The 25,276-nt window shown below is 37.8% G+C and overlaps 1 protein-coding gene across 2 annotated transcripts; it reads left to right on the top strand.

The window, feature by feature from the left end:
- Positions 1–3,111: 3,111 nt before the first annotated feature.
- Positions 3,112–18,569, top strand: prmt2 (protein arginine methyltransferase 2). 2 transcript variants are annotated; one of them, XM_056241652.1, is made up of 9 exons: positions 3,112–3,275; positions 4,731–4,904; positions 5,062–5,223; positions 16,242–16,406; positions 16,583–16,758; positions 17,368–17,497; positions 17,592–17,728; positions 17,919–18,081; positions 18,280–18,569. In XM_056241652.1, the coding sequence occupies exons 1-9, from the start codon at positions 3,192–3,194 to the stop codon at positions 18,310–18,312; spliced, it is 1,224 nt and encodes a 407-aa protein (XP_056097627.1). In that variant the 5' UTR covers positions 3,112–3,191; the 3' UTR covers positions 18,313–18,569. The 2 variants fall into 2 exon arrangements, with proteins under 2 accessions (XP_056097627.1, XP_056097618.1); XM_056241643.1 differs by having other exon boundaries at positions 17,919–18,569.
- Positions 18,570–25,276: the final 6,707 nt, after the last annotated feature.

The raw sequence follows: 25,276 nt of genomic DNA, 5'->3' as shown, positions 1-25,276 counted from the left end.
ATAAGTCCATCTTACTGAAAACAGTGGAGCCGTGGAAATGGCTAGTGAGCTCCTCAGCCGTAGGTAGAGGGTACTTATCAGGGATGATGGCTTTGTTGACATCTGTGAGGTCGACACAGAGCCGCAGTCCGCCTCCCCTTTTCTTGGCTATCACCAGGTTAGACACCCACGGCGAGGCGTCGACGGGCTTTATGACGTCCGCCTCCACCAGGCGATGCAGTTCGGCCTCCACCGCATCACGGAGGGCCAGGGGAATGCTTCGTAGGGGCTGGATAACAGGGCGGACTGACAGGTCCACAGTGGGCTGGTGTACAAAACCAGTCATGCGGCCCAGCCCGTTGAACAGTTGTGGGTAGCGGTCAGGGCAGGAGGCGAGGAGGCGGCAACCTGCAGGACATGCAGGCCCCTAGCATCACTCACAGTAAAACCCAGGGCAAGGAACAAGTCTAGGCCCATAATGTTAGCTCCCTTCCGGGTGATGCAGAACAGGCGTACATTGTTGATCATACCTGACGGGTAGGCGGGCCACACCCAGAGTGGAGATGGGAAAATGGCCGTAGCCTAACAGGGGTTTAGCCGCTGCTTTCAGAGGCACGTGACTGAAAAAACGGTCATATGTGCATTTGTTCAGAATTGACACTTTCGCCCCTGTGTCCACAAGGAGTGGAATGAGAGCTGTGCCCACACGGCATGTGCAGAGCTTGAACGAAGGCTGTGAGGTCTGTACAGTGTTTATGGGGACAGCCACAGTATCATGGCAAGCAGGGGAAGAGCGACAGCAGCGTGCAAAATGGTTTAACTTGTTGTAGTTACGACAACGTTTCCCCTGGGCAGGGCATGACTGATCTCTGGTTGCATGTTTAGGGGAGCCACAGTTGCTACAGCTCTTGTGCCCACTCTCCCTGGGCCCCCTGTCCACTCTCTGTACATCCAAACGGTCACTCACCCAGTCAGCCGCCTCTGCAGTCTCTGTGTGCTGAACTGACGGTGGTGATGATGTCACAGGCTCATGCACAGCGCGGCCAAACTTGCGCGCCTCCATTAGGGCCGTTTCCAACTGCTTTCCGATTACTAAAGCGTCCGCTAGTGTCGTGGAGTCTGGCTCTAGTAAAAGTCTCTCCCTCAGTTGGTTACATGACGTTTTCTCTATTAACTGGTCAACTATAAGTCCATCCTCCACCAACGGTCTCACCCAGCTTTTGCGTTCTCTGACGAAACTCAAAACGGTGCATCTGCCGGCTTCTTCCGGAGCTGAAGTGGGCCTTCAAGGCGGCCGTGGCTGTGACATACTTATCATCCAATAAGGTGAGCGTGGCGAAGATTCGCTGTCCCTCCTGCCCGAGACAATGGCGCAGGAGCGCACACTTCCTCGCCTCCGCTAGGTTCGAGTGTCCCAAAGTTAGCAAATAATCCTCAAACGACGTCACCCAGCGATCCAAAGGAACAGCTGGATCGCCGGGAACAGGTAGGAAAGGTGGCGGTCAGGGATGTAGTGGAGGCTAAACGCACGTAAACGCCGTTTACGCACCTCCCAATATTCGGAAATAGCGTTTATCCACCTAAAAAAAAAAATCCGGACGAGAAACTTTTTTACTCGGACAAGTGAATGACAGATTTACTTGTTCGAAGAAGGACAAGAGTATGAAAAGGCTTAAAGTCGAGCCCTGCCTATAGCAATGTCATCAGGATACACATACACCGGTAGGCAGTGGCCCACCTTACCGGGTGACCACGTCATGGTCCACCAGAATTTATAATTTACCCACCTCTTTTTTTACCACTACACCTCTGGTGGCGGTGGTGGTAAGACAAGTTCAGACATCCTCGTTCGCCAAATGTTGTGTTTGTGTAGGACTCAATAACCACACTGTGTAGCTCCGTTCATGTTGCGTTTACTGAACTGATGCAAACCTTACATTTGTTGACCCTTGCCGTAAATCACTGCCGTAAGCTTTAAAGGCACTGTAACCTGTCACTCGCAGTGCATAACATAACAGAGTCCAACAGGAAACAATACTGAACGTTTTCAGACAACACTGAGTGTGAACATTTACCTTTTTTTCTACACTACTAGTACATGTTTTAGTTTTGCCTGGCTATGTTATTTCAAATCACTGTGTACAAATTCATGGGTATTGAACAGATTGTGAAAATGCTATAATATTTTAAGTACTTATTTCAGAAAACATCTATGAATCTTTTTGCTTGGTTATCTCTGTAGCTCTGTTACAGATAATTATTAGACTGCATTGTGGTCTATCCGAAATTTGCTTAGCAGGTGACTTCATACAATTGCTGTCTGTTAAGTAATTTACTCACTGCTCACTGAAAGAAGAAACAGAGCATCTGCTTACAATCTCAATCCATGCAATAGGCTTTGATTAAAAAAGATAATATTATTAAATATTCTCAATAAGGTATCTAGTATTAGATATTATCAATATTAGATCTCTCTCTCTCTTTCATTACCTATTTCAGTCATATCCGACTCTTGGTGATTTTCTTGGCAATGTTTTTTTCTGGGGTAGGTTGCCAGGTCTTAATAATTAATATACATAATAAATGATACATAATGAAAAACAGATAATGGGTGGGTAATATTTAACTCTAGGGGTGATAAACTTCCCCTTCAGTTTGACGTTCATAGTGCATGAACACTATTCTGTCTTGGCCTGCAATTAACAAAAGAACCTGGTTTGTAAGCAAGCCACTGTTTCACCTCTGTGGACATTTCACCAGTCCATCAAAAAAGAAAAAAGAAAAAAGAAAAAAAAAGATAAAGATAAACTTAGCCTAGTCTATAACTGAGATGCAGTGAAAGTGGCAAATATTTTGTTTCCTTGTGATAAAGAGACTCATGCAGGATTAAAAAAAAAACAGAATATAAAAAAAATAAATGTGATGTTATTGTGGGGGTATTTTGGTCACTTTTTAACCATGCAAAGTCCGCCACTTTTTGACCCTTTTTAAAACGATAACTGTAATGATCTACAATTGGTATACCACATGTAAGAAGGTAAGAAACCATCTTAAAAACATCCCAATTTCAACAGGACTTTTATTGTGAAAATTGTGTGGTGGGTGGGAGAGGCGCCGTAGAATGTTAAACAGTTCCTTTCACTTTTTGTTGTAGAGATTCAACACGTTTGCGTTTCGTGATTTGTGTGCATTTAGAGGTTTGACGTGCTGAAATGAATGAAAATAATATTAGCGAGGGTCATGAAGCTGAAGAGTATGTCGGACTTGCTGATTTTGTGGCTGAAGGAGATGAGCAGGTATATGCTGTTGAGAACATGGTCGCCTTTCAAAATAAACTATGATTTCACAGTGAGTGTGAGTGTGAGTGAATGTGATTCTTGCTGCCTTCACGTGCTATTGGACATGGACATTTCCTACTTCCCACGTTCTGATTACGAGCTCGTCGCATTCAAGTGGTCTGCTTTTGGAAAGAACAGGAATCATTGGACACCGGGTTAATTCTTTCTTATTTATTGGGGAAATAGTAGATAAAGCCAAAATGATATAGCGTCACATTCATTGACAACCGTAAACATTCACCAGGTTAACTTAGCTTGCTGACGATTCTGGAATTTCGGTCAAATACAGGCTATTTTCGATAAAACATATCGTACAATCCGCTTCAAATGTTCATTCATATGCACTGTTATATTCCGAAGGATCCGCATCATAACACCGTCCCACATACTAAACAATCACTATTGTTACATGCACCAGCCTACTTTAATGGTGTATTCACACCGAACGCGAATAGAGCGTCAAATACGCGTCTATCGCGTCTAGTTAGACGCTTGAACATTCGCTCGAGTTCAAATTTTTCAATTTGCGCGGAAGACATTCGCGGCAAACGCGTCGCCCAATTCGCGTCATTCGCAACGCCCGGCGCGAATGATGCGTCTATTCGCGTCTTTGCATTGACTTTGCATGTATTCTACTCGCCCAAATAATTAACGTCGCGTTCGGTGTGAACACACCATAACGCCCGGCGCGAATGATGCGTCTATTCGCGTCTTTGCATTGACTTTGTATGTAATCTACTCGCGCAAATAATTAAATTCGCGTTCGGTGTGAAGTGAACACACCATAACGACAAGACAATGCGACGTAGGTTGTGGGAAAAACTAATAATTCTTCCCTTACGTCATTAACAGTTTGTGGCCCGCCCATAACTTGGGAGCTTCCCAGAAGTTCCCAGTGGTCCTATGGTGGTACTACTACGACTTGAGAGAGCGTTTATGTGCATTTTTTTAACTATGAAACTCCGATAAGCACGTGAAGGCAGCATACTCATTATTGAGCGGAAGTATTTCATTTTTTTGGGAATAGAAGACCAAATGCCACAGCTAATTCTGGTTTGCTTAACATTTTATACTTTAGATAGAGAAACAATGATCAAAAATTGTTTACATGTGATAATTGTGGTGACATATACGCGAAAAAGCAATACAATATATATACAATAATATACACATACAATAATATATACACACAGGGGCGTAATTTATGGGGGGGTTGGGGGGGAGATAACCCCCCCAGTATTTATACCATGATCACATGAAAAATATGCAGAACAATTTTTTTTTTTATATATTAAACATAACAACCTACCTAAAAATAAACAATATTTACCTAAAAAAGGTAAATATATATATATATATATATATATATATATATATATATATTTACCTTTTTTACTTTCTTTTAACCGGCAGCTTAGTTTCTCAGTTGGCGATAAACTGCTGGTCCATGAGAGGAGTTCAGACGTGTGGTGGTGGGCTGAACTGCAGGGTATCTTTGGTTATGTCCCATCCAGCTATTTGCACAAAAGAGTAGATGTTGAAGATGCTTGGCAAGATGACGAATACTTTGGCGATTATGGGACATTAGTAAGTACTAAAATGTTAAGCTAGTCAATCTAAGCCTAGCAAGCATCCAGTTAAATCTTTAAAATTGCTTCAATACAATGGTAGGATTAAACTTAAAGGACTTTTCATACAGAAGCAAACTATGTGCTAACATGTATTATCTGGATCTTTCTCTCAGAGGCTTCACCTGGAGATGCTGTCAGATAAACCCCGCACAGATACATACAGGCAGGTGATCCTGAGTAATAGCGCCTCCCTGAGGGGGAAGGTGGTCATGGACTTGGGCTGTGGGACAGGCGTTATCAGCCTCTTCTGTGCTCTTCTAGCACAACCTGCAGCGGTGAGACAAACGAAATATTTGCAGAATGCTTTACAGTCATTAAAGGTTTAGTTCACCCAAAATTGAAAATGTTCCACTTACTCACCCTCAAGCCACCCTAGGTGTATATGACTTTCTTCTTTCAGCCAAACACAATCAGAGTTATATTAATTATAAAATATCTCTTCCAACCTTTATAATGGGAGTGAATGGTACAATTTTTTCTAGCCCAAAAAAGCAATTCCGTCCATCATATAAGTAATATATACAGCTCCAGGGGGTTAATAAAGGCCTCCTGAAGTGATGTGTTTTTGTAAGAAACATATCCATATTTTTAATTTTATAAACTATAATCACTGGCTTTCACAAGTCGAGTTCCAGCCGAAGAATGAACTCTGACCCGACGTATTGATGAACCCGGAAGCGCAGAGGAGAGAACAAAACAAAGGTCACAAATTAGAAGTCTAAAACAAGAATTTTCAAAGAGAAATGTCAGAGGAGTTTGAGTTTGTTGCCTAGCCATATTTGTTTGAACCGTGAGAGGCTTTAGCGGACATTAGAGGAAGCTAGTGATCACAGTTTATAATGGATATTTTTCTTATAAAAATGCATAGCTTCAGAAGACCTTTATTAACCCCTGTATGGATTACTTTTATGATGGATGGAAGTGCGTTTTTGGGCTTCAAAAAAATGCTATTCACTCCCATTTTTAAGCTTGGAAGAGCCAGAATATTTTTTAATATAACTTTGATTGTTTTTGGCTGAAAGAAGAAAGTCATATACGCCGAGGATGGCTTGAAGGTGAGCAAATTATGGAATAATTTTCATTTATGGGTGAACAAACCCTTTAAAGCTGCAGTCCGTAGCTTTTTTTGGGTTAAAAATTATACAAAATATATATTTGAGAAAATACATAACCAGCCAGTGTTCAAAACTATCTGCTTGCCTTAGCTCGATTCAAAGCGGTAAGCTTGTAATAATGTTTTAATTCCAGTGGATACTGGTGGATTTCCGCGGGAGATTCGAGCATGTCTTTGCGTCATTACGTCACATCTGTACACATAAAGGAGGAGTCTCGGCTAGTAGGCTATATTGTGTGTGAGGATGTTGGAGGTGGAGATTTACAGCCTTTTCTCACAGCACTTGATATAATTAAACTTATCAATTTGATGGCGGATCCAGAAATGTTCAAACAACAATCACCAGTGACAACAGATTCACCCGTTGTAAAATGCAAAAGACTTCGTTCGGACTTCGGAGTGGCTACAGAAAAAAAGAGACTGCAACCGGGCCTATGCGAAGACAAGGATAAATATCGGAAGGGCATTACATGTAGTCACGCAATGCGGATGTTGTTAACATTAACAATTTGAGAACAAAGTATAATTTGCATGGTTTTGCGTGATATAAGCGATTTTTAGATTTAATCAGCGCGATTTACTGCAATGTCAGAACCAGAACAAAAGTGGATGTTACTTACTTGTTCAGAAGACATTTTCCAGTGAAAATTCTTATGTTGGTCATACTTCCAAAAAGAATAATCTGTGATTCTGAATGCCAGTATCCACACCGGCACGGTGACTGACAGCTGCACACTCTCCTCAAACATTGTGTTCATCCGCGCTGTGCCGTGTCGAACTACAACTCACGTAAAGTTAAAGGGTTAGTTCACCCAAAAATGAAAATTCTGTCAGTAATTACTCACCCTCATGTTGTTCCAACCCCGTAAGACTTTCGTTCATCTTCGGAACACAAATTAAGATATTTTTGATTAAATCTGAGAGCTGGATCACTCCTCTATAGGCTTCTTAAGGGATCGAAACTGACCGGCCCAAAAGTTATGAAAGACATCGTTAAAATAGTCCGAGTGACTACAGTGGCTCAACCTTAAGTTTATCAAGCGACGAGAATACTTTTTGTGCGCAAAAAACAAACAAAAACAACGACTTTATTCAACTAATCATTTCCTTCTCTGTACGGCCGTGATATTTCACGTAGTGATATTGCCCAAAGCTTCTGTTTTTTTTTTTTTTTAGTTGTTTTTTTTTCCACTTTATTTATTTATAAAGGGACCATGCACAATTTTTAACATAAAATTTCCATTTTATGTATTGTACCGGATTTAGCCAAAGGCTATTTTTCATCCGTAGTCCCCCAGGCAGGTCAAAGCTAACCATATTATGTTTAATATTCCTCACCATTTTTTTTACATGTTTTTTAAAACTGAGATTTGAGTCTAATATTATACCAAGATAATTGAACTAATTTACTATTTCTATCTTTTCACCATTAATAAATATCAAAATCAGGAGATTTAACGTTTGTTTTTGAGAAAATAATTCCTTTTGTTTTACTGATGTTTAAGCTAAGACATGACTGTTCCAGCCACTGTGTAATCTTTTCTGTAGCAGTTTTTAACTTCTCAGCTGCTAATTCTGCTGTTTTCGCATGTATAAAAATAACAGTATCATCAGCATACATTTGTACTTGTATCCCTTCACACTGCTGCGGAAGATCATTAATATACAAACTAAATAGTAAGGGACCTAGTACGGATCCTTGGGGTACACCCATTGTATAATGCAAATCACAGGACTTAACCCCTTTAATTTTTTACACATTGTTCTCTATTTAATAAGTATGAGGATACCCATACATAAACTGTATGATTAACGGTATCAAAGGCCTTACGTAGATCTAAAAATATAGCCCCAACAAATCCTCCTTTGTCAACTTTAGATTTTATTTGCTCTATTAAATGTAAAGTAGCTGTTTCGGTAGAATGATTTACTCTGAAACCAAACTGCATACAATGTAGGCCAGACTCAATGGTGTTAAGATGGGATGTCAGCTGTTCAAAAATGATCTTCTCTGCAACCTTTGAGAGTACTGGCAGTATGCTTATGGGTCTGTAATTACTAACTTCATAATGGTCTCCAGATTTAAAAATAGGAGTAACAATAGCTTTTTTCCATGCAGTAGGAAAAACACTACCTTCAAATGACAAATTAATTAAATGAGTGATGACCGGAGTTAAACTATCTTTGTGAGTTTTAACAAACATAGTATCCAAATGATGAGCATCTTTACATTTTGAATTTTTCAATGAGCTAATAACTTTATTAACTTGCGTTTCATTTGTCTTGATTAGATTAAAACTTTTACATACATCCTTAATTGGACAAGTATTTATTTCCCTTCTTAAAAATGTATCAATACTTTGTCAATAAATGTATTCAGTAAATCCATCAGTCAATAAAAAAAATGATTAAAAATAGTAGCAATGGCACAATCATCTTCAATTAGCTTTCCCTTAACTTTAAGTTTAACATCTCCTATTAAATTTGGTTCCTTTCGTAACAGAGTATTTATGTTTTTTTCCAAATTAGCTTACTATTACCTTTAGCCTCATTCATTAGATGCAGGTAATAATTGCATTTGGCTACTCTCAACTCTCGAATAACTTTGTTACGCAGACCCTTGTAACAAAGCCTATCAATGTCTCTTCCAGTCTTAATAGCTTTCTTTAATGCTAATTCCCTATTCTCCATCAACTTCCATAAATTCACATTGAACCAGAGTAAAACATTCTTATGCTTGAATTTATTCTGAACACTCACAGTAAATTTATCTCTTACAGAATTAATTCTATTATAAAATGTATTACAACCGTAATCCTTGGGAGATAAGATATCATTCCACTCTAGATCAGCTATTTCCTCATCAAATGCTACTAATTTTCCTTTAGGTATACAATGAACACTTTATTTAATTGTAACACTTTAGAATACGGTTCCTTCTTTAATGAATAACAAGAACCAATGAGTAACACAATATTAACAATCTAGTAAGTATTATTAACTAACAAGAAACTCTGATTAACGAACTAGTAAGTAATAGCGCACAGATGAAAGTGGTAGTTCACTATTAACTAATCAATAAGTACTAGTTTTTTAATGCTTCCCAGAGAACTACTGAAAAAGTTTATTAACAATCTAGTAACTACTATTAACTAAAAAGAAACTCTGATTAACGAATTAGTAAGTAATAGCGCACAGATGAAAGTGGTACTTCATACTTCTATGGGAATTACTAATTATTTGGATCCGTATTCTAAAGTGAAGATCATAGGAACTAACTAGTAATGACTCAAGTGTTATACTACATGATCTAGTCATGATTTGTGCAACCAAACACAAAAGTAATTTTAAGCGTTTGAGATTTTTGGTGAACTTAGTATACTTTTAGAAAATGTCTTTAGAAGTATCTAGTAAGTAACACTTCAGTCATTACTAGTTAGTTCCCATGATCTTCATAGAATACGGATCCAAATAATTAGTAATTCCCATAGAAGTATGTAGTAACACTTGAGTCATTACTAGTTTGTTACCATGATTCTTATAGTAGTGACTAATGAAAAGCCAATAAAGTGTAGAATCTTATAATCACTCACAAGATATGCACACACACACACAAACTGTAAACCCGAATAAGTTGGCACAATGAAGCAGAACTGACATATTTTTATTTTGTATTTGTACATTTGAATTGTTCTTAACTTGAAATGTTTGAGTACACTAATTCATACATTTAACTTAAAATTTCATGTAATCTCAATGTGAACACTTTTATTAGTATAAACTTAGCTAGCTTTAACAAGCTAGTTTGCTTACATACTATTTTGTTAACATCTTAACAATAGTATGCTATACAGTAACACTTGCAGCAATAAAAAGGTATTATTTGTTCTCAAATCAAGCTCATGCACCACTTGTCACCATGATGGTAACTATCCTAAAACCAACATTAACAGAAATTCTTCTAAATTAGCATAACGAAACATTAATCATTACTAAATCACCCGCTTAACATTAATCTTGCACAAAAAAACATTGTATTACACTTAATTTTAGCATTTACTCTCCCTTTCGAGTGCCATCTGCAAAGCATGCTGGGAAATATACATCCCAGCCGTTTCAGTTAAACTTAAGTTCGTCTAAATTAAAATAAATAATTTCATAAAACTCAAAACAATGAAACAGTTCAGTTTACTTAAAATATATCCATTCTGTGAACTTGAAAGAAAAAGAAAGTGCTAAATACTCATAAAAGTTAATTGACTGAACTAATTAGTTTAATTTAAGTTTTTCCTACTCAAACCAATTAAGTATTTTGAGCGTTAGGGTTTACAGTAGGTTAAATAATAAAATAACTGTATATGGCATTTGGGTGGCTGAAGACTCAATATGTTCCAGTACTCACCATGACTCTAGTGATTCAATGCCAGTCCAGAGGAATGCCGGAAAATTGGCCACAGGACAAGTAAGGTCCCGACAACTGCATTTAAAAATCCATTTCTTTAAAATTATTTAGTTGATAAATAGGCAGCATAGGCCAATTATTAACAGCTTTCCCAAATCATAAGTCTGCTATGCTATTACATATTGATAATATAAACAACCTTGTGTATTCGTTTACAGTAGCAGTTAAAATGTTAATGTAGTGCTAGTCATTTGTCCTGCATTGGTTATTGATTAGTTTTGCATGAATTATGAAACTTTTTCAGTAGTTATCTGGGAAAGCATTAAAAAAATAGTAGTTATTGATCAGTTAATAGTGAAGTACCACTTTCATCTGTGCGCTATTACTTACTAATTCGTTAATCAGTGTTTCTTTTTAGTTAATAGTAGTTACTAGATTGTTAATACACTTTTTCAGTAGTTCTCTGGGAAGCATTAAAAAATATTGATTAGTTAATAGTGAACTACCACTTTCATCTGTGCGCTATTACTTACTAGTTCGTTAATCAGAGTTTCTTGTTAGTTGATAATAGTTACTAGATTGTTAATATTGTGTTACTCATTGGTTCTTGTGTAGTTATTCATTAAAGAAGGAACCATATTCTAAAGTGTTACCCAATGAAAAACATTAATAGAGGTTACTATATTATTTTTAAATCTGTTTTTCGTTAGTTTCCGTGCAACTAAGGTTAAATTGTGATCAGATAACCCAGTGATCAAATTATAACTCTTGATTATCCTTTCAGGTTTATTAGCAAATATTAAATCTAACTGTGTCTTTGGAGATTTAGCAATTCTAGTTGGCCCTTTAATTAACTGATTTAGATTAAATTTATCTGCAACAATTTTAAATTTTTTCCTCTTTAATTTATCTTCCCAATTCAAGTTAAAATCACCCATAAAAATTATTTATTTGTTAAGATTACATTCTTTTAAAATTCCTGTAAGTTGATCATAGAATGTATTGTTAGCAGAAGGGGGCCTGTATACACATAAAACAGTAAATGATATTTGAGGAGATAGAATCATTTTCAACCCCACAAATTCTAAATCATTAGCGAAGTTAAACATGAGACGTTCACACTTAATGCTGTCTTTAACATAAATGAACACTCCCCCTCCCCTTCCAGAAGATCTATCCCGTCTAAAACATTGATATCCAGGCATAATAAATACACTAGACTAGAAGATGATGATTGTTGCAACCACGTTTCAGAGATACAAAGGAAATCCAAATTTGAATTGGATAATAAATGAAACAACTATTCGCTCTTTGCAACAATGCTTCTTATGTTCAAATGACCGCCAAAAAGTCCTCTCGGTTTCACTTTCGGATCCCATAGGACCTTCGCATGATTAGCAGTCTTAAAAAGATCTTACATAATGACTGCTTTCTTACTGCAGGATTTCGGCACAGGGAAGCGTTTCCGTGATACATTGGGGTTTCTTTTACTCTTGTAGAATGACTGGAAAGTAGTGTAGAAGTGTCATACCTTGGAGCATTGAGAACGTGTTGATTAAACTCACTTCATTGTTTGGGAGGCCAGGTAGATCTACAGGAAATCCCCAGGCACACCCTTCATTGTGAGACGCCACCATGGTTGTTGCCAAGTGAGGCTCAGCTCCAGAGTCCTGCTGTGTTCCTGGGTAAACTGGTCCCGGATTTAATTGAACATCCCCGGAAAGCAGTAGTAAGATAAGCAAGAAACCATGAGCCTTTCGATTAAACACACCGGATCTCCGTTGTCTAACGGTCTGTTTCCATAACTCAAAACAGATGAATAAATTGCATGATAGCCGAATAAGTTGATGAAAACTTCCCGCACGGATAGATACCGGAAGAGTATCGAAATAAAGACAGTTTTTTCCCTGATCCATGTAATTGCTTGAATTCTTGAAGCACAGCTGATCAGCGTGAACAGTTCTGGGCTGCGTTTCCCAAAAGCATCGTAAGCCTAAGTTGATCGTAAAAAAGATCGTACGACTGATCTTAATATTATGGTCTGTTTCCCAAAAGCATCGTAACTTAAGTAGCACTTGAAAGTCTTCGTAGAACTACGAGTGCTCTGGAGTAATCGTTAATCCCCAAGTGCATCGTTAGAAGACGAGTTATGAGGTCACCTGCAGGACAACCGGCAGATTACACTTTTTATCTAGATTTAACACATTACACTGCAACGTGAGTATAATATAAGGTTTTGATTGTACTTTATTGTACCGTTTTATTGTACTCGTGTTTTGTTTAAATGAATTTATAAATTAAATAATTAAAAAGGGAAGAAAAAAATAGAAATACACATCTAAATTAAATGAATGAAAAAAAAAATCATAAAAGAAATAATGCGGGAATTATGCTTTAAAGACGGCAAAATAGGGATGAATTCCAAAAAATCTGTCAATGACTTGCTGACGTGCGCGAAAATCAGCCATGTATTGGGCATTTTTACGGACCTTCCCTGATCTTTGAACACCCCTGGTTGCATGTTTTGTTTTTCCTTATTTGTATGGTGTCCTTTAAATCTGTTAAAAATAAAATCTTTGTTTCGCTCTATCTCCTCTAAAAGGACATTCATTTTATCTTTTTGAAAGGTAGGCCTATTCTCTTGTTTTTTGTTTTTTTTTTCCAGCCATTTTGTGCCTCCGCCTTTATAGGTGCTTTATATAGACTTGTCTTGATTTCTAATCCACTGACGATTTTTAGGTTAAATGTATAGAATACGATTCCATAAGGTTATATTTCAGCACTTCGCGAATGGACAGCGATGCTTTAGCACTTAGAGCGCGTTCTCGCGCGTTCATGTTAAGTGCATTTTTGGGAAACGCGCGTGGAATTGCCGCGAGCGTTCGTAACCTTGCACGTAGAGAGCGCTCTTGAGCTAAGATACATCGTTATCGGGAAACCCGGCCCTGGACACCACACGTACTGGTAGTGCAATGGTGGAAAATAGTAGTATAAAAAAAAACATACTACAAAACATAGATTCCAATTTCTCATTATTAAAATATTTAGCTCTGCTTAAATTTAATACAGCCTCAGACAAGTATGCATTAAAACAACGAAAACGGCTGGCTAGTTGGAGAAACAGGGAAATTGCAGCACCTCCCAAGATGCGATCCGTCGTCGCCACCATTTTAGTGGCCTATATAATATATCAATATAAGCTGTCAGGCAGTTAAGTTTGAACATAAGTCTGATTATCAGTCAAGATCTTTAACCATTTAAGAACTTTAATTTAACTGAAGTAACAACTAGTAACACTTCTTTAATCCTGTAAAGTCTACTGTATCATATTTGATACGTGAATTTATGCTTATAAATTATAACAAAACTTTCCTGAAAAACCTGTTGAACTTTCCTAGAAAATCTTATTGATGCCTTCTGCACTCTGATTGAAAGTTCATACCCTTTTTGTCACAGTTCTGCAAGAGATAGGACCCAGATGCAAATGAGCAGACAAGGGGTTTCATTAACCAGACTGAAGACAGCAGGGAGAGTGAAGTGTGAACCACAGTTCAAACAGTAGGGCAGGGCAGACGACACAACTGATGACCACTGAGACCGTCTGGTCAGTAAGATGGCAATGACGTGAGTGCAATAGAGGCAGCTCCAAAGGAAAGACCAGGCAGGAACACAATTGGAACTCGTAGCTTGATGTAGATCTCAGATGTTGCACCAGTCTTGCCGCCAGGTAGAGGCTCACGGAACCAGAGGCTTGAAACAGGCGTTAGAAAGCCGTCTAATCACTAGTCAGGCAGTTAATGCCGAGTTCAGACTGCACGATTTTCAAAATAATCGGGTCACTGTTGTTTTCACACTGCATGACTATCTGGGGTAACATTCAGTTGCTGCTGTGTTCACACTGCACGATGGATCGGCGACAGGAGGTTTCACACTGCATGACTTTACAAAAGAAAGAATCGCCGAAAACTTCTGCCTGGTCCGCAAACTACGTTTCACAACCAAACAAACGCGAGAAGTGATAGGAAATAACGGAAGATCACGCGTGCGTGAGACCGGAGTTCTCGCGCGACACTGAATTTATTATTAAAAATGATAGCCTACAAATTGTCTGTGCACTGATTTGTAGCGAAAATGAAAAAAATAATAAACAGTTTATGCAGGAAATGGTTGGGAAGACGAGGGGAGCAAGGACTAGCTGTGTTTTGCAAAGAGAGTTGCGGGTAAATAAATAATTTTGCAAATGTCCTGCTGTTGCTGCTGGTCATGCAAATGTTTGTGCTTTGTTTCTGTTTGATATAATTGTAAATATAAGCCTATCTATTAAAATACTGATATTCTGGTCTATAACTCCTCCTCCTCCCTGTATCTTGCTCTCTCATTGGCTGTCGGTCATCGCCGATGTAGTTTTCAGTCAGAACACATTCACACAGCAGGATTGTGAATCGCCGACAGGTCCAGATATTTAGCATGCCAAATATCTCACGGGCGTCGGCGATTCTCTCAGATCGCGTCTTTGCTCATTCACACTGCGTAATTGTCACTCGCGTGAACGAGCACCGATTTGCCTGTGATTTTGGGCATTTGTCGGCGATTTCTCAAAACCTGTCGGCGAGCCAAAATCGGGGCTAAAATCGTGCAGTCTGAACTCGGCATAAGAGTCAGTGGCCAGGGAACTCAGGATACAGGGCAGGAACACACAGAAGAACATACAAGACTCAACTCAAGACAGACAAGATATAGCAACAATTAAGAGAACCAAAATTAAACTGAGAAGATCAATCACTAGAGAAACAACAACTAAAGAAATATAACTATAGCAAACAAGTGAAAATAAAGCGTAAACAACTAAAATCCTAGAAAATAAACTGGAATTGCAAAAGAAAATACTTCCACTTAACAGGGAGAATAAGAAATGAAGAAAATAAAATTCTAAAACAATAGAGAAACCAAATTAGGTTACAATACACAAGAGCTAAAGCTAAGCAAAACAGTGCTAGAGAAAAACAAAATAGCAACAATGATACTCTGATACTGGAAACAAGATTTTTAAAACCTAGAGCAAGCGCAAAGATAACTTCAGGAGCACAAACCGGAAAACACCATAATACACAACAAACTAGCAAATAGATGATGGAAAGAGGCTCAATATAAAGGGACCAGAGCACATGAGGATCAGGTGAGCACAATTAGTAAAAAAGAGGACTAGACATGGACTAAACAAGGGGGCGTGGTAACGGGAAACAAGGAGGCGGGACAAGAGGAGCACATGGCAAACACAAACAATGACAGAGCCATGTGCTCAAACACAGGACAAACATAGAAACATGAAACAAAGACAACACAGACAAGACTGTCTGGACAGAACCCTGACACTTTTTTATGAAGTAAAAAAAAAGTCCACCTTCAGGTTGTGGTAAACATGTTTTTGCTTTGGAATTCTTTAGAAAGTATATGTAAGAATGGCTTTTCTAATGTTAGTAATATTTTAAGATGAACATTTACTGGACTGAAGCAACTTTCTTTGCTTGTTTACTTGATTGTCCATACATAATTGTAAAAATTATTTGACGGTGGGGGATTTTATTTTATTTTGTCCAAAGTTTCAATAAACTGATCCATTAAAAAAAGTAGAATTTTCTACTTGTAACATCATATGTCAGGCTTTACAGGGTTAAAAGGGGAAAAAAATCCATGTTAAATATTTTTGACTTTAATCAAATATATATATATATAAAAAACCTCTTTCATATGAATTTGTACAGTTTTTGTTCCTGTAGGTATATGCTGTGGAGGCCAGCTCAATGGCAGAACACACTGAGGAACTAGTGAGGCAGAATGGCTGTGAGGAAGTTGTGACCGTCTTTCAGGACCGAGCTGAGAATCTCACTCTTCCTGGGAAAGTGGATGTTCTAGTGTCAGAGTGGATGGGCAACTGCCTACTGGTATGAGAGCAGCTTTGAACTTCACTTCAATATTCACAGACAAAAACAAACTGAACATCGGAACACAGACATTATGTCTGTTGAGTGGATAAACAATGTCACCTGTGAAATTATTTTCACTTTAACTGTAATATTATGTCTTCCATAATTGTCACGGTTTAACCACTATCTTTCAGTTTGAGTACATGTTGGAGTCAGTGTTGCTGGCACGTGATCGCTGGCTGAAGGAGGGTGGAATGATGTGGCCATCCTCTGCCTGTCTGACCGTCGTTCCTTGCCAGGCCTTCTCTGACTACAGGCAAAAAATGGAGTTCTGGGAGAAACCCTATGGCCTAGACTTCAGCTACCTACAGTGAGGCCTTTCATATTGATATACAGCTCTTTCTGACATGTGTGTTGTGGGTATTTGAGGTGCTTGCATTTTGCAATAGGTGGCAAAATATCAAATCAAGTGGCTTTAAAATGATAATGTTTACATTAGTATTGTTAATTATTATATTATTAATTATTGTAGCACTTTCTGGTTGTCAAATGTTAGTTAAACATACTCTTATTTAATGTGATGAACTACAGCTGTGATTGCTCTGATATGATAGGACACCTGTGAATTTGAACTTCATACATCCACTAAAAATGACCTTGAGACCATTTGGACCATAACAGTCCAAAAAAAAGAAAAAAAAAATATTCAGATGTTCTTTACCTAGGCCTACTGCACATTTTGCTTGTAAAAATAATTCATTTAATTGAGAAAATACATGTATTTTCCTAAAACTAGGTAATGTAGCAGTTTATGTATTTATTAAATAATTAATAGATAGAGTAATTAAAACTGTTTTGTAAAAATTTTTGAAACAAGGTGACCCAATTGTTCAGCTAAATACATCAGTTATATCACACATTTAAGTAGTACTCTGATAACTCTGACCATGTATATATGTATTGTGTATGTGTATTGTAGGTCACTTGCACAGAAAGAGTTTCTCTCCAAGCCTAAATTCAGCCATCATCTCCTAACTGAGGACTGTTTGTCCAGCCCAGCTGATGTTATCACTCTTGATATGGTCACAATACAGGTCTCAGACTTAGAGGTAAATGTTAGAATTTGGATTAAATTAAATAACCATTATTTAAAAGGAAACACATGTTAACTACAGTGCACTGCTTTTCCCCACTTTTGTCCAGACCCTCAAAGGAGAGTTTAGTTTCACTGTTGAGAAGTCAGGCATGTTCCATGGTTTCACTGTCTGGTTCAGTGCACATTTTCAGAGTTTAGAAGAGGATGGACCATCACTGGAATTGAACACCGGACCATATTCAGAGTATGATGCATAAACAGAAAAGGGATCAAATACAAATACATGATAGCACACTTGATATTCAGTTCACAATTTCAGATCTGAATGCAAGTTCTAATTTTAAATTTACAGTGCACTGGATAATCTGTGTGTAAAACATAAATCTGAAACTTTAAATGTAAAACCTGTAAAACAGAGCCTTCATTTTCCCCAGGATAACTCACTGGAAACAGACTCTTTTCATGTTGGATGCCCCAGTGACAGTCGAGGAAGGGGACGTTATAGTGGGGTCCATACGTCTGCAGAGAAATCCAATCTGGAGACGTCACATGTCAGTCACATTTTCATGGAACATAAACAGCACAGAAGTTTCTAAGGTGAGTATCTACATGTATCATTGCTTGATCTCCTTCAAATCAATCATATTCTTTGTTTTCCAGTTGTTTTGCTTCAATGTGCTTTGCTTTATTCATCACCTTACAAGTAGGCTTTTACCTTGTGTGCATTAAGAAATCTCAATGTAATACCAACGTGAACATTTGAAGCATCATTTCACATTCTGAATATTTTTGCAGGTCCAGACAAAGTGTTTTCCAATGTGGAGGTGACCGTAAGACACATCCATGTGCTTTAAACAGAACCTAGTCTTTCTTTTTGCTGTTATGCAAACAGCAGTAAAACATGACACTACAAATCGTGACCTCATAAAAGCCTATATAAAATGGATTTTCAGGCTTCGTTTAGCTAGATAAAACTGACATGGTTAAAGTAAAATTCACTAGATTTTGTTAACAGACCTAAAAATCTATGAATCCAACACAACTTATTAAAAATTCCAGAAAACATGGCTTATGTTGCAAGTAATTAATTATAAATTTGTCTGTACTTTTTAAAATATAGTAATAAGATGGTCTGAATAACAATAATGGAGTATGATGATGTACAGTATAGCATGTATTTTGGCAAACGAGCAGTAGCGATTTTCTTGTTGCCTGGCATTTGTCACTGTACGAAAAATTGCTGGTTCTTGTGAGAATAGATTCTAGACAAAAGACCTGTAACAAATGGTGGGATCAAGCCTAAATTGAAAGAAAAATGTAGAACATCTTTATACCATAATCTTTTGGTCAAACCTTTTTTTTTTATCTTTATATTAACTTACAATACAATAGCGTTATACATTTTTGACTTTTTCAAATAAAATATTTTCTGTATCACAAATCTATGTTTTTAAGCAAAAGTTCAATGAAAAAGGCCCTTATTCCTCATAAGTAAAAAAAACAACAACAACCATATTGCCTGCTTACAAGTTGCTCTTCCTTAAACTTTCTGTAACTGTTTAGAACTCTATGGAATTGTTTAGAATAATCCAAAGCTTGGTATACATACATATATAGGAGAGAGAGACCGAAATAGAGAGGGAGCTTTATGAGCAAACAACTCAAATTGATTCTTGATATTTGTTTCAGTAGCAAATTTTTAATGTCGCAAAGATAAGTGATACTACCTTACAGAAGAACAAAGCTATCTTGACCAATAATCTAGTGAGATTTCAGCAATCACATAGAAGAAGAGGAGGTGTGCCTTCAGAAGAATCTTCACTAGAAGAAAAGTGCAAAATAAAAACAAAGAATTAAATCTATAAAACCAGGAATCCAAATGTATGCAACAAATTAAAAGGCTCCAAAATTACGATTCACCATGACAACAGCACCCAACAAAAATACATCTGCATACTACCAAGTCAATACGACGTAAATTTAATTCTTAATCTTAGAGATGTTCGGAAGGGATGATGTTAAGTGTGGGGCAGTACACAAGAAGCTGTGCAGCAACATCAATTCTGCAGGAGCAAGAGACAAGGCCCAGAGACAAAAGTTGCTCAGAGTCCGAGAGAGGAGGATGGAGTTTGACTGCCAGCCGCTTACAAGTGCTGCAGAGAAAAGGCTTGAAGCTGAAGAGGAAGAACATGTTGTAAGAAAGAGGCACATCTCAGCTGCGAAAGCGGGCGCTTGAAGACTTGTGCAGGCTAAAAGACAGAAGAAATAAACATTTTGACCATCAAGTTGTGACTGGTGTTCCAAAAAGTTTAAGTGGTATTAATAAAAGTGCCTTTTTTTTTTTTCCTTTTTTTTTCTTGAAGCAAATGTCTTTTCCCTTTATTTTCTAGTGTACCAGAACGCTTCATTTACATGTTAAATTCACAAAATAATTATTCTGGGGGACGATGTCCCTAGACCCCTCTACAAGAATTACATTCACAAACGTCACCTCTTCTGAGTTTGCAGTATGATTATGACTCTGACTGAGAATATTCAAAAATGTACACAAACTCACACACACATTGACAGTGTTTTTTGTTAGACTTGCATGTTCTGTACACAGGTACACTGGAGTCGAGTGTTCGTTAAAGCATACCGTTAAGGAAGTTTGTTCTAGTAGACTAATTTGGAAACACATGCACACACTGTCAAACAGTAAGTGGATTTGAGCTGTGGTCAGTCACAAAGAGAGACATTGTCATCATAAGGGGTGTGATATTCTTGTAGAGGTTTGAATTGGTGCATTTTGTAGTAAACAAATGTGGGTATTTTGTTTAAAAGTTTGAGCATTCTAGCACAAAATATCAGTTACAGATGCTGAAGCAAAAAGTGTTACAAACATACCCAGTCTCATATTTGATATTTTTGTTTGCTTCAAAATATAAACTGAAATGTAGCCTACAAGAAATCAAGGCTCCCCTGGCTTAGCACTCCATATGTGTTTTGAAACACACACACACAAACACGTTTATTTCTTCATTTTGGTTTATAACGATTTTTATTGATGGAGATCATTTGGTTTGCTTGAACTAACAAATAAAAACATTATGGATTGGTACGATCAAATTCCTTGTAAAGAGCGTGACAAACTTACTGCTGAGGAGTCCAAGAGCATTAAACATTATCAGTTTATCACAGGTAGGCCAACGTTCACCAACCAACTTTTTTTTATAATGATGATGATTACATGCGAGGGAATATATATAAAATATTAGGCCAATATTTTATCTAGTTTTGTGATTACGTGTTTATATGTATAATAATGCATATTATTATCTCCACATTAGCAGAAGAGTGGAAATATGAAATAGCGCTTAGCGTAAAAAAAAAAAATAGGCTATAATTAGAGTTGTCACATTTTATGCCAGGGTTTATTTAAAAAAATATATTTTGATCACATTCCTTTCTGGTTATACAAAAATGGTAGCTAAATGAAAATGATCAAGTTATTAGGCCTACCATAGGAACTTTGGAATGCGGAAGTAACGCGTGTCGTGGAGCAGCCAATAGTTCCAAACACTGATAGTTCCAGCATTGAAACCCATTTATTTTCAGTGTTTCCGAAGTACGCTCGCTGGTAAATTAATGAAATTACTGTATTTTTTTTTTTTTACTTTTACACACATTAGCCGACCTCTCGTGAATCTAGTCAGTAGTTATATTTTATGTAGCCAGTTTAAGTTAATGTTTATTGGAAGATAATAGGTTAATTGCAGCTATAGCTTACGTGACCAACACTTCACTAGCGTTAGCTAACTTATGGTAACCTGATGTATATAATATTATTAATAATAATATTATATATATATATATATATATATATATATATATATATATATATATATATATATATATATATATATATATATATATAATATTATACACACACACACAATTCATTTATGGGTTAGGGTTAAGTAAGGAATAATTGACGACGGGCCGTTGAATTATTAGAAAAATAATGCACACCCGGGGTGGTAATGCGGTCACGACGCGAAGCGGAGTGGCCGTTACACCTCGGGTGTGCATTATTTTTCTAATAATTCAACGGCCCGGAGTCAATTATTCCGCTTATAGGCTACTACAGTTACCACACCTCGAAACATTGTTCAGATGATGTGATTCTAGACGTTTGTCAAGTTTTTGTCATTAAAACGCTCTTGTATGTAGGACTAATTTCTTACGCATCTAATCCCATGCCTCCGTTGCTAATTCCAAAACGTCATTTTAGAGTAAGTAACGGAGGTTTGAGCCACTGACAGCAGACTAATGCAGTTATTAGTGTAGTTATTAGAGAGACAGAGGTTGCAATAATGAGACAGAAAATCATGTGCGTCATATTATTTAATTAATTTATTAATTCATACGTTATAATTCATTCGTTAATTCGAACGAATTTATTTATTAAAATTAAACTGCACGTTTCCATTGATGGTGAAGTCAGACATCCAGGGACGGACTGGGACTAAAAAACGGCCCTGGACTTTGACTAGGCCCGGCCCAAAGCAATCGGCGCGCGGAAACTCGACAACAACAACAATAACGCCTGCCGCCTGGCATGAGTGACTTTAATTGTGGCTCATAATACTATACCTAGCTAACAGCAAATTATACAATCTATTCCATGCTGTCTTAACATGAATTTATTACTTAATAATCTTAATTAATTTATGCAGTAATTAATCTTAGCTACTGCACAAATAATAATACCACATCTAAATGAAATTACACCATTACAAATGTAACTTCTGTATTCAAAATCTTCAAAGTTTGTAAGCATTAACTGTAACGTTACCAACATTTTTAAAAGTAAAAGCACAACATATTTCTTAATATTAGCTACTGCATGTGGCATTTTACAGCTAAAATGTTGAAGTTTAGCTGTTTTAACTACTGTAATCATTAAAAATGTAGCAAGCTGAATATCACTTCCTAACATCATCCCTAGCAAGTAACTTGCAAAGTAATTTCTGATTAATTCGGTTCGTGAGTAGTAGAGATAAAAGCCCGCCCGCACTTGATTGGTTGGGTCCTTACATGCGCTTCGTGAGGCACACGCGCACACTAGCACACACACGCAAGGTCTCTAGCTCGCTCCCTCTCTCTGCCGTGCGCGCACCGCATGTGCGCTCTTATTCGCTCTAGATTCCAAGAGATTTTAACTAATTTGCGGGCATCAGTGAGCCGCTATCAATATGCGGGAGACTCCCGGAACTTCCGGGAGACTTGGGATGTCTGTGACTGCGTGTGTGGCGGGTGGTGGGGTGGTGGGCCGGTGGGCCGGCCCGCCGGCCGTCCTGGAGTAGGCCTACCGGCCGTTCTGTGATTCTCCAGATCACACAGATGGCCAGTCCGCCCCTGCAGACATCGAAAATGTCAGATCAAGCGCATTGGGCTGCATGTTAGCAGAGGTTTTTTTTTCCCTGGTGATCCTTGGCTTGATTTTCGTTTGTACTTTTGTTTCCTGAGAGGATCAAGCTCCATGTCTTTCTTTCTTTAGCGGAAGGTGCCCTAGCTTCTCAGGCTTGTTTCACACTTGTGCCCTGTGACAGACATGATCTGTCTGCTCTCCAGCCCTGCCTCTGACAGCATTTGAACTGCAGTGCTTCTTAATGAATGGTTGGTGTATCTTTTGGATAAGCCGACTGCCCCACTGATACGCGGAAGCATGTTTCCAAGATAGTTTACACCCATCGGTTCGTGGGAATACCAGCAATCTCTCCCATCAAGCTCCTCCTGTGGGACTTTCAGTGGATGAAGGTAGAAGGATGTGGCATTAGGTGGGCATTTGGCGATGTACTTTCTGAAACTTTTAACAGGGCAAAGGGGGTCCCCTGTATTGGCAAACATGAATCCTCGGTAGCAGTCTTTGTTGGGATCGGTGGGCTTTTTGTGGGTTTTTTTGTTTCTGCATTATAAGATAAGCAAATATATTCATCATCATTTTCGTCTTTTTTAATGACGAACGAATGCTTTCTCAATTCCCGATTTCCTTCACGCCCCCTCCTTGCCAGGTTCAGCTGAATATCAAACCAGACTTTGCGAACCAGCCCGGCTGCTGTGTCTGGTGACATTAGTTGCGAATGCGCTCTATTTCAGCGGTCAAAATGGGAGGATGATGAGAACTGGAGTCTTTCCCAGCCTTGCGAAACTTTTTCAGGACGGCCTTGAATACGTCGTTGGATGATTTGAATTCTGTCTGTCCTATGATATTGTATTTGGATATATAGCGGTTCAGTCCAGCTCGTAGGGAGAGAAAACTTGACACTGAATACTCTGCGCCAGATGCGTTTCGGACAGTGGCATAGAAAGCCCGCAGCTGGGTATTTAAAGAGTCTGCCCCGTCTCTCTCTAGTTTGTCCACAGTATTTTTTAACCACAGTCGTTAAACACATTGACAGCCCAAGCTGTTTTTTTTTTGGTGTTTTCTTCATGTTTTTCGCCCTCGAGTCGGTCTAGCTGTTCTTCGCTGATTGTTTTATGTCTTTTGTTGTTGCCGGCTGCCTTTGATGTCCTCTTCCGTTTATTTGTTTTTTCATCTGAGCTATCGGTCGCCCAGTTGTTAAAATGTTTATGTTCACCATAAATATTAAAATTTACTTCCGGAAAATCAAAATAGTCTGTCATTTTTTTTCCTCTTGAAGTTGAAGTGGATTTGTCGCTGTCACTTCTTGTTATGAATTGTATCCTATTTAGTATTTTCCGTTATTACAGTTGACTACGCGAAGTGATATGGAACTGTAATGCGGTCAAGACCTGCCTGGAACTACTTTAGCCGTGCGTTTCCCTGAAAATAATTGCACACCTTAGAACGTTCTCAACCAATCAGAATCAAGCATTCAACAGCCCTGTAGTATAAGTGTGTATATATGCAAATGTCAAAATGTGTGTTTGTGTAATACATAATACACATGCATTCATATATATATATATATATATATATATATATATATATATATATATATATATATATATATATACATACACACACATGCATGCATATATATATATATATATATATATATACATACATATATATATATGTAGCGGGAAATTTCACTACAATGTAGGGGTATGTATCTATTCTGAATATCTTGGACGCCTAAGGAAATGGCAGGATCTAAATCCCCACCCCTAGGACAATTAACTCCTTTACTTATTATAAATAAGTATGTTTTAATCTGTCTTGATCAACTGTGCTTTTTTAGCAATGACTGGTGAGAAGGCGACTCCAGGACTTAAAGTGTACACGGTAGCTTTCCCAGAGTGTAATAAAATTAATTAACCCCTTTTTTCTACTACCAGCCTACAAGACAGGAGGAATGCCCCTACTCCAAGATGACAGAGATTGTAGATGTATTTATTCTAAATCAAATAAAATAAAGGAAATGATTGTAAGTGCAAAAAATAAACTTTTGTTTCACATCACGTATGAATGAAAAATAAACAATATCAGAATTAAAGCTTCACTTAGCTTCAAGCTTAAGTTCAGTCTCTTTCCTTTATGCAGGAATACTCAAGTCAAACAAAATAAAATAAACAACAGCTCCAACAGAATATTCAGGTGAGAACCAGTTCAGTCAGCAGTACATAATGAATATTACATTTCACATCAGATATTTGTCTCTGTCAATCCACATACCTGAGTAATATTCACAACTCAATGTTTAAATTTTACCTCACCACAGAACTGGGCTGGCGTTGGACTGTCCAGGTATGGCAGGGAAATCAGAACAGCTATACGGAACTT

The sequence above is a fragment of the Rhinichthys klamathensis genome, unplaced genomic scaffold, assembly GCF_029890125.1.
Source record: "Rhinichthys klamathensis goyatoka isolate OS25496 unplaced genomic scaffold, OSU_Roscu_1.1 h1tg000021l_1, whole genome shotgun sequence".
In the NCBI taxonomy this organism is placed as follows: Eukaryota; Metazoa; Chordata; class Actinopteri; order Cypriniformes; family Leuciscidae; genus Rhinichthys; species Rhinichthys klamathensis.
The sequence above is the reverse complement of the archived record's forward strand: the minus strand, read 5'-3'. Positions and strand labels throughout refer to the sequence as shown.